General features: G+C 40.1%; 1 protein-coding gene across 1 annotated transcript; it reads left to right on the top strand.

Moving 5' to 3' along the window:
- Window positions 1–954: 954 nt before the first annotated feature.
- On the top strand, window positions 955–13,410 carry LOC141132825 (guanylyl cyclase inhibitory protein). Its single transcript, XM_073621731.1, has 5 exons — window positions 955–1,048; window positions 8,919–9,051; window positions 10,037–10,186; window positions 11,414–11,519; window positions 12,879–13,410. Exons 1-5 carry the CDS (start codon window positions 981–983, stop codon window positions 13,040–13,042), a joined length of 621 nt encoding a protein of 206 aa, XP_073477832.1. The 5' UTR covers window positions 955–980; the 3' UTR covers window positions 13,043–13,410.
- Window positions 13,411–13,673: the final 263 nt, after the last annotated feature.

Here is a 13,673-nt window from a genome sequence, read left to right as displayed (position 1 = left end):
GAGCAACAGTTCACAATCATGACATAGCATTCAATATGAACCTGAATATGAAGCTAATCACATGGTTAACAAGTCTTGTCTTTATAAATACTTTTGTGTTGTAGTATCATTCAATTATATGATGTTATATTGAATCTACAGTACACTATGAACATCTGCGAGCAACACTGTTTATATATATATATATATATATATATATATATATATATATATATATATATATATATATGTGTAATAAATTGTACTTATGTTGTTTACCCCTTTTTATGCGGGTATTTTATGTATTTGTTTTTTATGTACTGTAACTTTTTTTAGCTTTTTTATGCTCATTTTTTTCTTGCTGTGCAAGAAAAATAAAACAATGATATTAATGATGGGGATTTTTTGATATGCACAGGATAGTTGGAAGGAACTTCTGTAACCATCAGGAGCCATTTGAATCCTATTGCACCCCAATAACCACCAAAAACATTAATTTCACCTTTCCCATTGACTCCAATTTTAGATTTTTACTAAAATTTCAGGGACAAAAAAAAAAAAAAAATCATTCATCCCTAAACATGAAGAGTATTTTACAAAAAAGCAGTTGTTAATGATAAACAGTGCATTAGTAAACTAATTAGCATTCAGGTAAGGTTTACATCTACTTTAAAACAAAGATTCTGAGAAATTTCTGGACATAGAGACATTGGGGTGTATTTTTTTAAGAAATGGGGACATTCGGCATCTAAGCAGGCCGTATTAATATACATAACGTTTATCCTCAACGTTCAGCCGTGTTTGGCAGCCAGGAGGGTTCAGGCAGGGCTGTGTTGTGGTTAAAGTGAATTATAGGAGATGTAATCACATTAGGCCCAGGGCATTGAGTCTGAGCAGATTAAATACTTGTAATGTCATTTGGCAGATGCCGGTCTCTTAATCTTTCACCTTATATAAATTCTGCTGCCAGGGGCAGTCTGGTTTCCCGATGTCGCTCAGTCATGGGTCAAGTGGCTTCCATGCCACATAGATGTGGTACCTACGTCCTGGAACTGCATGAATGGTATAGGTAATTTTTTGTATACATTTTGTCTGGTGTTTGTAAACTTTGATAACAAAGCCGAATTGAAGATGGCAGATGAGATGTATCTTCTTCACAGCCGTTTATGATAGCAAAAGAGTATAACTACACCTTTTTGGGGCCACAGGCAAAGGAGTCCTAAAAAGTGCCTGGCTACACAGTAAGTTATGCAGATACCAATAGCATTTAGCAAAAAATATATTTAATATCTCTAGAGGGCCTGCCTTTGAGATGAAGATTGGAGCGGCAGGGGTTCCTTAAAGTCTAAGCAAACCCTAATAATTCCCTTTAGTTCTGTTAAATTTTCTATTGAAAGCTTTTTTATATCTGTTTGTTAAGTGCAAAAAAGAAGTTGATTCTGCTGGAGATCCAGTGAGTACTGAGCAGTGAGTTTTTCCAGTTCTTTTGTTAATTGTTAACAGAATACATCTTCATTTGTGTCACCGTGATCCTATTTAGTACCGATTTAACATTAACTGTTAATTGATCATATTAATTATTAATATAATTATATTAAGTATTAACTGTTACGTGTAATTCTTTCTGCATATATGTGGGTGGGATCTCAAATAGGGCAGCATCATTTGTCTGTATTTTGAGAGTTTATAAGGGTTATCAAGATGCTCTTTCTTTTAACAAAAATTGGTGTGAGCTTTTTTTGCTGTCAGACCTGCTTTTCGCTCAATATGGATCTCCGAAACCGATATTGTTACTGTTAGATGTACCTGGAAGCCTACTGTACCATGCTTGTCTGTTACCACCATGCCTTGTTTATATTTGCTGTTTTGTGTAAGGCCCTTTTCACACGATCGGACCGCTCAGGTCCGCCTGTCAGTTTTGACGGAGGACCTGAACGGGCGCTCCATGTTAGCCTATGAGAGACATGTTCGCTGACATCCGACCCAGTCCGATCCGCTAAAAGCAGACGGATGGCCCTACGTCTGGATCCGTCGCTGGCTGCTTGGATCGGGTGAGATCTGACGAAAACGGACATGCTGTCCGTTTTCATCCAATTCCTCCATAGGCAGCAGCGGCGCCTGACAAGCCCCTCCCCGCTCAGTGAGCAGAGAGGGACCTGTCATCCGCTGGCTCAGCGGAGATCAACGGAGAGATCTCCCGCTGAGCCGGCGGACCGAGGCGGGCTCCGTGGAAACGGAGTCCGCCTCGTGTGAATGAGGCCTTATGCATTTTGACCATTTGTATTCAGAGCCTAAATGTTTCTACACTTCCAGTCTTTGTGTATTGTACATGTATACATGTATTTACCTGTACTGTAAACTACCTGATTTATTAGCAAAATAAAAAAAGCATAAAAAAATGCATTCAGAAGGAGGTCAGATGCAAAAGTCATAATGAGGTCAGAATCAAGTCAGAAGGATATCAAAATGTGTTCAGAAGGATGTCAGATGCAAGTCAGAATGAAATCAGAAAGGGGTCAGACACAAGTCAGTAGGTGACCAGAATATGCTCAGAAGGAGGTCAGATACAAGTCAGAATGAGATCAGAAAGGGATCAGAATCAAGCCAGTGGGAGATCCAAATATGCTCAGAAGGAGGTCAGATGCAAGTCAGAATCAGATCAGAAATGGGTCAGACACAAGTCAATAGGAGATCAGAAGAGAGGAATCTCCTGATAACACAAACACGCAAAAGTTTAAAGGTGGTTACAAGATGATCCCCCCACACTTGTTAGTACACTAATACATTACAAACCTATATATCTAACGTACTAATACAATATTTTTCTTGTTGTGTATATAATGTATACAATATTGTACTATACGGTACTATACCTTTCTGTTATATCTTTATTTTGAAATAAACTAAGATTGAAAGAGATCAGAAATGGGTCAGACACAAGTCAATAGGAGATCAGAATGTGCTCAGAAGGAGGTCAGATGCAAGTCAGAATCAGATCAGAAATGGGTCAGACACAAGTCAATAGGAGATCAGAATGTGCTCAGAAGGAGGTCAGATGCAAGTCAGAATCAGATCAGAAAGGGGTCAGAATCAAGTCAGAAGCTTATCCAAATGTGCTCAGAAGGAGGTTAGATGCAAGTCCGAATGGGATCAGAAAGGAGTCAGATACAAGTAAGAAGGAGATCAGAATGTGGCCAGGAGGTCAGATACAAGTCAGGATCAGATCAGAAATGGGTCAGATACAAGTAAGAAGGAGATGAGAATGTGGTCAGAAAGAGGTCAGATGCAAGTCAGAATGGGGTCAGAAGGGGGTCAGATACAAGTAAGAACGAAATCAGAATGTGGTCAGAAGGAGGTGTAGATTAGAAACATGTGTGAAAGAACTCCAAGACGACTGGAACTGATCCTAAATAGGTAGTCCGTTAAAAGCTGTAGAAAGAAATACACAGAAGAGAACTGGATGAAACAGACAACACAACTGATCTTTAGGTGTGGTTGATTGCTACGTGTAGTAAATTCAGGCTCAGAGGACAAAATCTATCCATAGTCAGTCACTAAATCACTAAAATCAATCAGATTTTAGTAATAGAGATTACATATAATTTAGGGTCCATTCAGAATTCTGTGTTGCAGTAACACATGCATTACCACAAGGCACATTATTGCACATAATATATGTTGCTGCATGCCATTGTCATTCATTTTGAACCGCACCCCAATGCAACGCATAACAAAGGCAACACACTTGCCTTGTAGCATGCAGCAATGTACGGCAACATGGTGTGTTGTATTCGAAAAAAAGGAACATCTTTAAGCACATTAGAGGTGCATTATCTGCATGTGGTAATGCACCACAAAGCTGGAAGAATTTAAGCTCAGGTAAAGTGTTAAAGTATATCTAAACCATTATATTTTAGTTTGAATAGAGGGAGGGTTAAAACTGCTGTCAGTTTTTTTGCAGTCTTGATATCAGTGTTTCATTAAGGAGATTTCCCTTCACTTCTTGTACTGTAGACTCAACAAGAAGTGAGAGGATATCATTGAAACTTGAGGGAAGTCCCCACTTAGACGTCATGGAAAGAAGTGTCTCAGTTGGAAGATTTCCCCTCAAATTATGTTCTGGTGGCAAGTCAAAATTTTGGATTCACCCTCATTTTTATACCCAGTTAAATTGATGTTTAAGACAATAAAAGAGTAAATCTCCCTACTGGGGACATAGATAGCAATAAAAACCTGACAGGTGTTCTCACTCTTCTCCACTATATCCATATCTTATACTTTAAAGTGGTTGTAAGCTTCTGACATGAAATATGAACAAAGCATATCCTTCTGTGTGCCTGTCTCAGTCCAGAGCACTAAGTGTCATTTCTGTCTGCTGCCTCATTCCTTTGCTAGCAACATGAGTCACTTTTGACAGGTTTTCCTGTCAAAAGAGAAAAAAAGGAAACAGAGAACGCTACAGCACACAGCCTGTGATTGACAGCCTCAGCTTTGTTCCTGTGTGCTGTGTGTGTCACTTCCCTCCAATCAGCTCTCAGAGCTCCCCTCACTGAGCTCTATAGAGTGTAACTTCAGCTCCTCACCCCTGCTTTCTGAAAGCTCAGACAAGCTGTATAAATTCTGCATGGCTGTAGAAAAGAGGTCGCTGCAGATAAACAGGTACAAATTATGTAGGAGGATTTGTTTCATCTCTGTGTATTACCTGAGGCTAGTGTCTTCATTGGGTATATGTAAAGGTTTACAACCACTTTAAGGCTTATTGTGAACTAATGTGATATTGGTTATATGGACTGGAAACTCCACCCGTGAAATCTCTCTAAAGAATTGATGGTTTGGCCTCATCCAGCAATGTCACTAATGTAAAATTAAACAATAACATGGTTTGATGGTTAGTCCTACTTATAATGGTCTTGGGTAAGGGTGGGGTCAGAGAGAACTCCTGTGGAGCCCATGGGGAATCTCTTCTGCATACCAGGCAATGGAATATTAGTTTTGGCTTGACTGGAAAACAGCAGGATGAGTTATATTTTACACTTACTAGACATGAGGAATGAAATTTTTACATGTTAACACCATCAACCAAAAAGCAGAAAAATCAGCACACTTGAAATAACTTACAGTCAGTAGGATGTATCCCTTGTGCTGATGCCTCTTTTGTTAGTAGAAATCCTCCCCCATCCATGTTTCCCCTCCACTGTGCCGCCTTAATCTTCCAGTGCAGTAAGAGAACTTTGGGACTGTCACAGGTTCACATAAAGTGTGACGGACTATGCTCACTCTTTCCGTCCAGCTCTGACATTTATAGAAGCCTTACTATAGCTTCTGTGAATGAAGGATGGGCAGATGATTAATAGCTCCATCCCCTCCATTCATAAATCGTGTTTTATTCATAGAAGCTATAGTACAGCTTCTATGAATGGATCAGCTGGGCAGAAAGGGCAGGCATAGTTGGGCTCTCTTGATGACAGCCTGTAACAGTCCCTTAGTTCTATCAACCCCCACCACGCCGGAAGATTACGGCAGCAAGCATGGGGGGGGGGGGGGTTGGGAGCATGAACGAAGGATGATTTCTCCTAACAGAAGAGACATCAACACAAGGAAAACCCATACTGACTCTAAGTTACGTCCTTTTTGCTGATTTTTATTTTTTTTAATTTTATTTTAACTGCACTTGCAGGCTTTGAAGAAATATCTTTTACAGGGAATCTATAATGGTTTTACGCTGTTTTTACGTTAATCTGTTTTAGATTTAAAAGCTGTTGTTTTATATTTATTTTTTTTTCATAATACATTATATAGCCAAAAGTTCGTTGACACCGGACCATGACAGCAGTATGAGCTGGCTGGATGTCCCATTTCGAAAACATGGGCATTAATATGGTGATGGCTGTACTTCGGAGCTCCAACAGCCTCCACTCTTTTGGGAAGGCTTTCCAAAATATCTTGGAGTGTGACCTGTGGGAATTTGTGCCCATTCAGCCTGAAAGAACATGTCAGATACTGATGGTGCAAGAGACTACCTGGTTCCCAATCAGTGTTGTAATTTACCCCAAAGGTGTTTGGTTGGGTTGAGGTGCGGGCTCTGTGTTGGCAATTTGAAGTCCTCCACACTAAACTGGTCAAACCTTGTCTTATGGAGCTGGCTTTGTAATTAGGTACACAATCATGGCGGAACAGAAAAGGACCTTACCCCAAGGTTACTACAAGGATGAAAGCCCACAATAGTTAAAATGTCTTTGCTAAAATGTATCCTGTAGCAATAACAGTAATTTTTACTGGTAAAACATGAATTCATTTAAAAGGGTGTCCACTTATTTTTGGACTTATAGGGAGGTGTGATGGTCAGTCATCCACATAATAGATACAGCAGATATAAAGTTTATACACCCCTGTTAAAATTTCATGTTTCTGTGGTGTAAAAAAGTAGACAAAGATAAATAATTTTAGAACTTTTATTCATTTAGGGGGTGGGGAGAAGTAAAAAAAAACTAAAATAATGTAGTTGCATAAGTGTGCACACCCTCTTATAACTGGGGATGTAGCTGTGCTCAGAATTAAGAAATCACATTCAAACTCATGTTAAATAGAAGTCAGTACACACCTGCCATCATTTAAAGTGCCTCTGATTAACCCTAAATAAGGTTCTGCTGTTCTAGTAGGTCTTTCCTGGCATTTTCTTAGTCGCATCCTACAGCAAAAGCTATGGTCTGCAGAAAGCTTCCAAAGTATCAGAGGGATCTCTTTGTTAAAACGTACCATTCAGGAGAAGGGTACAAAAGAATTTCCAAGGCAGTAGATATACCATGGAACACAATGAAGACAGTTGTCATCAAGTGGAGAAAATATGGCACAACAGTAACATTACCAAAAACTGGACGTTCCTCCAAAATTGATGAAAAGACAAGAAGGAAATTGGTCCGGGAGGCTGCCAAGAGGCCTACAGAAACATTAAAGGAGCTGCAGGAATATCTGGCAAGTACTGGCTGTGTGGTACATGTGACAACAATCCCATATTCTTCATATGTCTGGGCTGTGGGGTAGAGTAGCAAGAGGAAAGGAAGCCTTTAGTTACGAAGAAAAACATCCAAGCCTGGCTAAGTTTTGCAAAAACACATCTGAAGTCTCCCAAAAGCATGTGGAAAAATATGTTATGGTCTGATGAAACCAAGATTGAACTTTTTGACCATAATTCCAAAAGATATGTTTGGTGCAAAAACAACATTGCACATTACCAAAAGAACACCATACCCACAGTGAAGCATGGTGGTGGCAGCATCATGCTTTGGGGCTGTTTTTCTTCAGCTGGAACAGTAGCCTTAGTCAAGATAGAGCAAATTATGAACAGTTCCACATACCAATCAGTATTGGCACAAAACCTTCAGGCTTCTGCTAGAAAGCTGAACATGAAGAGGAACTTCATTTTTTCAACATGACAACTACATCCAAATCAACAAAGGAATGGCTTCACCAGAAAAAGATTAAAGTTTTGGAATGGCCCAGACCTGAATTTCTTTGAAAATCTGTGGGGTGATCTGAAGAGGGCTGTTCACAGGAGATGCCCTCACAATCTGGCAGATTTGGAGTGTTTTTGCAAAGAAGAGTAGGCAAATATTGCCAAGTCAAGATGTGCCATGCTGATAGACTCATACCCAAAAAGACTGAGTGCTATAATAAAATCAAAAGGTGCTTCAACAAAGTATTAGTTTAAGGGTGTGTACACTTTTGCAACCATTATTATTTTATTTTTTTATTTTTACTTCCCTCCACCTAAAAGATTTCAGTTTGGTGTTCAACAGAGTTGTACAGTTTATCGGTCACATTAAAGGTGGAAAAAGCTCTTAAATTATTTATCTTTGTGTAATTTTTTTAAATCACAGAAGCCTGACATTTTAACAGGGGTGTGTACACTTTTTATGTCCACTATACATGCAATCTTTGTTTAACAAAAACAAAGGATTCTCAGTGCTGGATCAGCTTAAAGTGTTTGTTAACCCATATAACGCAAACACTGCCAGACCCTCTATTAGAGCCTGGCATAGCACACGGCATTAGTCTTATAAAAAAGAGCGTTTTAAATACCTATTTAGAATGATCTTCAGGCCGGTCACATGACTCGCGGCCGCTGTATACATCTGAAATATGGCTTCTGCAGGAGGGGCTGAGATCTCCCTCTGATGTCAGCCGGGGAGATCACTGAAACCAGCCGAGAGTCACGTGACCGGCCTGAAGGTCGCGCTAAGTCAGTATTTACAGTATTTGCTCATTTTTATAAAAGACTAATGCAGTGTGCTATGCCAGGCTATAAGAGAGGGGCTGGCAGGGACCATTTAGACTTTTTTATTTTACTAATAGCGCCGGAGGGCGGGGCAAAGACGGAAACACACAGATGACAGGCAGAGAGGAGGAGATGAGGGAGAGAGAGAAGAGCTGAGAGCAGGGCTGCCTATGACGGAGGGACGCACTCTGACCACGGTGGTCAGTACAGAGAGGGGATACAGGAAGTGGCAGGTTCAGGCAGTTTTTTTTTACAGTTTAGAGGGGGGCAGATTACACAGCACAAGCACTGTGCTGTTTAATCTGCTTTAGGGGACCAGGAAATCAATTTTTTTTTTTTGGAGTTAACAAACACTTTAAGAGTCATTGCCAGAGTAGCTGCCCGCCTTGAGGCTATCCTTGTCTGGTTGAAACTACAGGTCTACAAACAACAAGCTTTTCCCAACAGGCTGTAAAGATATGTGAAATTATAAAAAAGAAACCAAAAACTATACTTCCTTGCTAAAAAAATTCAAACAATACACAGTGCTTCAAGATATTTGTATAAACATTTTTTGTTTTACAATTGATTATAATAAATGAATAAAAAACATATGCATAAATCCAGAATACATTCCCTTCAATACTCAATGTAGGCATCTTCAACAGTGTGTGTTTCCTTACAGAAAGTTTGTCGAGGAATGTCCCAGTGGATTGATCACTCTCCATGAATTTCGTCAGTTTTTCTGTGACGTTACAGTGGGAGAAAATTCTTCAGAATATGCAGAGCAGATATTCCGAGCCCTGGATAACAATGGGGTAAGAGCAATCCTAGGTTTTTTATTCAGTGCTTTAAAGCCAAACTCTGGGGAAACAATTAAGGCCTACATTTAGTCAGAAATGAAAAAAACTAAAATCAGCATCATCCAGGTATAACCGCTTGAAGTCCGGAGAATATCCGCTTCCAGACTTCCAAAGAGGGTGCTCTTGAAAAGTACTGTATCTTAGAAAGAAACTCAGTTCGCATGAATCCAGGCTGGATTCATGTGAACTGAGTTTTTTTCTAAGATAGTTATCAAGAGCCCCCTCTTTGGAATATATGTGCCTTGACTACTTTGACAACCATGCTGCTGACTTACTCACATTGGGTCTGGATATTTCCCCATTGGAAAGTTGGTCCTTTTATTTTAAGATTACGTGTTCAAGACCATTGGCTGTTTACTGAATGTACCCTCATTTTCCATCCAATAGACAGTGGCTTCACCTTGGCTTACTCATTTGCACCTCTATGGGCGGCATACACATGCTATGAATTCCTGTCTACCCTACTGGCAGATATTTCTATTAAACATTAGAAGTGGGTTCCAGTGTACTGATTCTGTCACGTGTTCCTAAAGAAGGATTCTTTAGTCCACATGTGAACTGTAATCAGAATATTTCATGTTGTGAACCCCTATGTGGAGAGTAATTTTTAATGTCGTGTCATAGATTTTTAATGGTACATAATAAAGTCATTTTTATGTTACTCAGTTCCTCTTCTATATTTCCACACAAAGTTCATGACTACATATTCTGCTCATAGATGTACATGATTTGCTTGGATTTGGACATATAGCACACACAGTCTTGGCTTCTCCCCTACTATATTTTACTTTCAATACAGGTTCACTTTAAGCCTAGCTCCTGGTACCTATTATTGTACAAGCCCCCAGTAAACCGCATCCCTTTGGCATCCAATAACTATGAATAAACTTCCATATTCAGGACTCCATTCATAACAATTCTTTCCTTATCTTGGCTGTAGGATGGCATTGTGGACTTCCGGGAATATGTTACAGCAATCAGCATGCTGGCACACGGGACCCCAGAAGACAAGCTTAGGTGGTCCTTCAAGCTATACGACAAGGACGGAGATGGTGCGATCACCCGCTCGGAGATGCTGGAAATCATGAGGGTCAGTAAACATTGTAGGGAATCTTCCTGAATATGTTTTCGCTGTGTCTTCCCATGGGTTTCAAATTCCAAGGAGCACCTGATTTTCTCCAGATCTCTTGGTGGAGGTGGAATTTTTTTTTTGTAGAGCTGTCAGGTTTTGGCTCCTAGGTTGGCCCCACCATGATGGTAAGATAGGTGAAAGGCTGAGTTGGAATCAAGCAGGATCCTAGGAAGGAAGGTACAGAAGTAATCAGATGCAAGATAAGATGGAAACCAGAAGGACAGGTAATCAAGCAGGGTACAGATTGGCAGATGAGTGCAGGGAAACTAAGTCAGATTAACAGGCAAACCAGGTGAACATTGTTGGTTAGGTACACAAGTGGAAAAGCAATGGAAAGAGAGCAAGCCAGAGTACAACAAGCCAAATCAGCAAGGTAACAGGTCTGCAAAGATCAGAGAAATACAGTTATGGAATGCCGGTAGATCAGACAGCAAGGTCCCAGGGAACAATTGGAAGCTTTTAGCTGGTTTTGTGCCATTCTGAACTGATAGAGATTGGGATGTTTGTGTGACAGCATACACATCACCAAGGAAGGAGGAGGGTCACATGCCTATACACCTGGGTCCACTAATGGTTCTGTAGCAACATAGTCCAATGGTATCATCTCTATCTTTAAAGATAATTTATAGTCTAATTTTTTTTTTCTAGGATATATCCATTTGATGTATATACTGTACACTTCGGTGTGTGTTAATGTGCTAAAAAAACGTATTGCTATGTAAACCTTGTAATTGTACCAGACATATTTGTTTAATATATACTCAAGTTCTGTTTCCTGCAAGCAGTCCAAGACTGCCTAGGCTGAGACCACCAGATCACCAGTCTGGTGCAGGCATAAGGAATAAAAACACAATTGCCATCTCTGAGATGGCATCTCAGTCTATGATGTAGATGTTGGCATTGGATGATGTCTGGACAAATATGGTGCTGTCTTTCTGGAAAGAAAGGCAGATGAAGGCATTGCCAGGGGAAGTACTGTGATCTATGTGAGAGCAAATACATTTCTAGAAGTGTTACACCTCATTACTTAGCATGCAATGGAATTAGCATGAAAACATATATGTTATGCATGGTACACATTGAACTTGTTTCCTTCAGTGAAAAGAAATTAAGCTACAAATGTTCTTCTAATTCAGAAGTGGCAACAGTCCAAGTGACTTTTCTATTTTGTCTGTCTCTGCACAGGCTGTGTATAAAATGAGTGTTGCAGCATCCCTCACAAAGGTCAATCCGATGACTGCAGAAGAATGCACTAATCGCATCTTCATTCGTCTGGACAAGGATCAAAATGGTAAAAGTAACATAAAAAAAGTATTTTATTAAACACTCCATCTCCGGAAGATTTTCTGTCTGATCAGGCCATTTTTTGAAGATACGGCACTGCATTACTTTAATTGACAATTGTGCTATCATGCGACACTGTGCCCAAATAAAATGTATGTCTTTTTTTCCCCACAAATAGAGCTTTTTTTGCGCTATAAACAAAGAATGACCAACAATTTTGAAAAAACAATATTTTTTACTTTCTGCTATTAAACGTATTCACTAAAAAAAATCTAATTTCTTCATCAATTTAGGCCAATTTGTATTTTGCTACATATTGTTGACAAAATTGATAGCGTCTACAAACAATGGGATCATTTTGTTTTTTTAATTTTTTTACTAGTAATGGCAGCGATCAGCGACTTATAGTGGGAATGCGATATTACGCCAGACAAATCGAACACCTAACCGACACTTTTTCGGGGATCAGTGACATTATTACAGTGATCAGTGCTAAAAATATGCACTGTCACTGTACTAATGACACTGGCAGGGAAGGGCTTAACATCAGGGGCGATCAAAGGGTGTGCCTAGCTAATGTTTCAGTGTAGTGGGGGAGGTGCTTTTACTAGTGGAAGGATTATAACGGTGTTTCTGCTTTACAGAAACACAGGATCCATGCCTTCTGTCATGATAGAATGGCAATCTGCCTTGTTTACATAGGCAGATCGCCGTTCTGCCTGTGTACAGAATGATCTGCGGGTCGCAGCGTGAGTGAGCTGGCGGAGGTGTGCACTCGCGCCCAATACCCCAAAGGGCAGGATCATGTATATATACAGTACATGATCCTGCGTAGCGCAGTAGCAGTAAATCTGCTATGGGGCGGCTAAGTGGTTAAAGCTGAATATTGAACTGTGTGTGGTCTTGTTGGAACCATCTGGCTTGACAACAGTCGATTGTTCAATTGACTTTTGTTGAAGTAACCCGGCAGAAAATTGTCAACTGACACTGTGTGTATGTGTGTGTATATGTATACATATATGTGTGTATAGTGTATATGTATCAGTGGCCATACTATTTTGGGTATCCTCAGTTCTGGGTCATCATTGGGAATGGATTTTATCTAAGGGAGTTCCAGTGGGTATACAGTAAGTACATTTAGTATACAGTACATTTTATGTTTGTACAAACCCAGGCCCATCTACTCATCTTTTTAATCCCATTAAACCCTGAAAAACCACCATACACCTCGTAATTTCACCTTCCCCGTTTTTGCCAAAATTTACGGAAAATTGAAACCTTTTCTGTCGCTCATCTCTACTATGCAAAGTAAAGACAAATTGGCAGCTATGATCCTCTTATATTTCAATATGTTCTCCTCTTTCAGCCATCATCAGTCTTCAGGAATTTGTAGACGGTTCTCTGGGTGATGAGTGGGTCAGACAGATGTTGGAATGTGATCTCAGCACGGTGGAAATCCAGAAGATGACGAAACACAGCCATTTACCTGCCAGATCATCCAGGGAGAGACTCTTTCATGCCAATACCTAAACTTTTCATTTTCACCCCCTGCCTAAAACACAAAAATGCACATCGCTCAGGACACACAGCCTACCTACAAAGTGACACAAAATTGAATTTGATCATCATCTGCTAAATTTCTACACTTGCTGGAAAACTGAATTACCAAATGGTCATGATTAAAAATTAAAAAAAAAACACAATGTCAGCGCATTTCCTGGTTTCAAGCACTGTCACTGCAAATTCCATAGGAATAATGTTAGGGAGTCTTCTGCACAGTGTAGCGTCTTTGGGGAATTTTGTGCAAATTGGTGAACAAATGCATTTTCAGCTGAACGAGCCTCCAGCTGCAGTGTAAAGTGAAACATTTAGCAGCAGTATGATTAACACTACTAAATGTCTTATGCCGCGTACACACGGTCGGACTTTTCGTCTACAAAAGTCCGACAGCCTGTCCGACAGACTTCCGGCGGACTTTCGGCGGACTTGCAGCAGACTTTCTAACGAACGGACTTGCCTACACACGACCACACAAAAGTCCGACGGATTCGTACGTGATGACGTACACCGGACTAAAATAAGGAAGTTCATAGCCAGTAGCCAATAGCTGCCCTAGCATGGGTTTTTGTCCGTCGGACTAGCACACAGACGAGCGGATTTC

Source organism: Aquarana catesbeiana, linkage group LG03, assembly GCF_042186555.1.
Source record: "Aquarana catesbeiana isolate 2022-GZ linkage group LG03, ASM4218655v1, whole genome shotgun sequence".
NCBI classification, from domain to species: domain Eukaryota; kingdom Metazoa; phylum Chordata; class Amphibia; order Anura; family Ranidae; genus Aquarana; species Aquarana catesbeiana.
Note: the sequence above shows the minus strand (reverse complement) of the source record. Positions and strands in the feature narration are given on the sequence as shown.

Bases quoted from the DNA above. Each gene is read 5' to 3' on its own strand.
- LOC141132825 (XM_073621731.1), top strand. From the start codon at position 981: ATGGGTCAAGTGGCTTCCATGCCACATAGATGTGGTACCTACGTCCTG. The intron at 1,049-8,918 runs GTAATTTTTTGT...GTTTCCTTACAG, and splicing joins GAACTGCATGAATGGTATAG to AAAGTTTGTCGAGGAATGTC. The intron at 9,052-10,036 runs GTAAGAGCAATC...TCTTGGCTGTAG, and splicing joins GAGCCCTGGATAACAATGGG to GATGGCATTGTGGACTTCCG.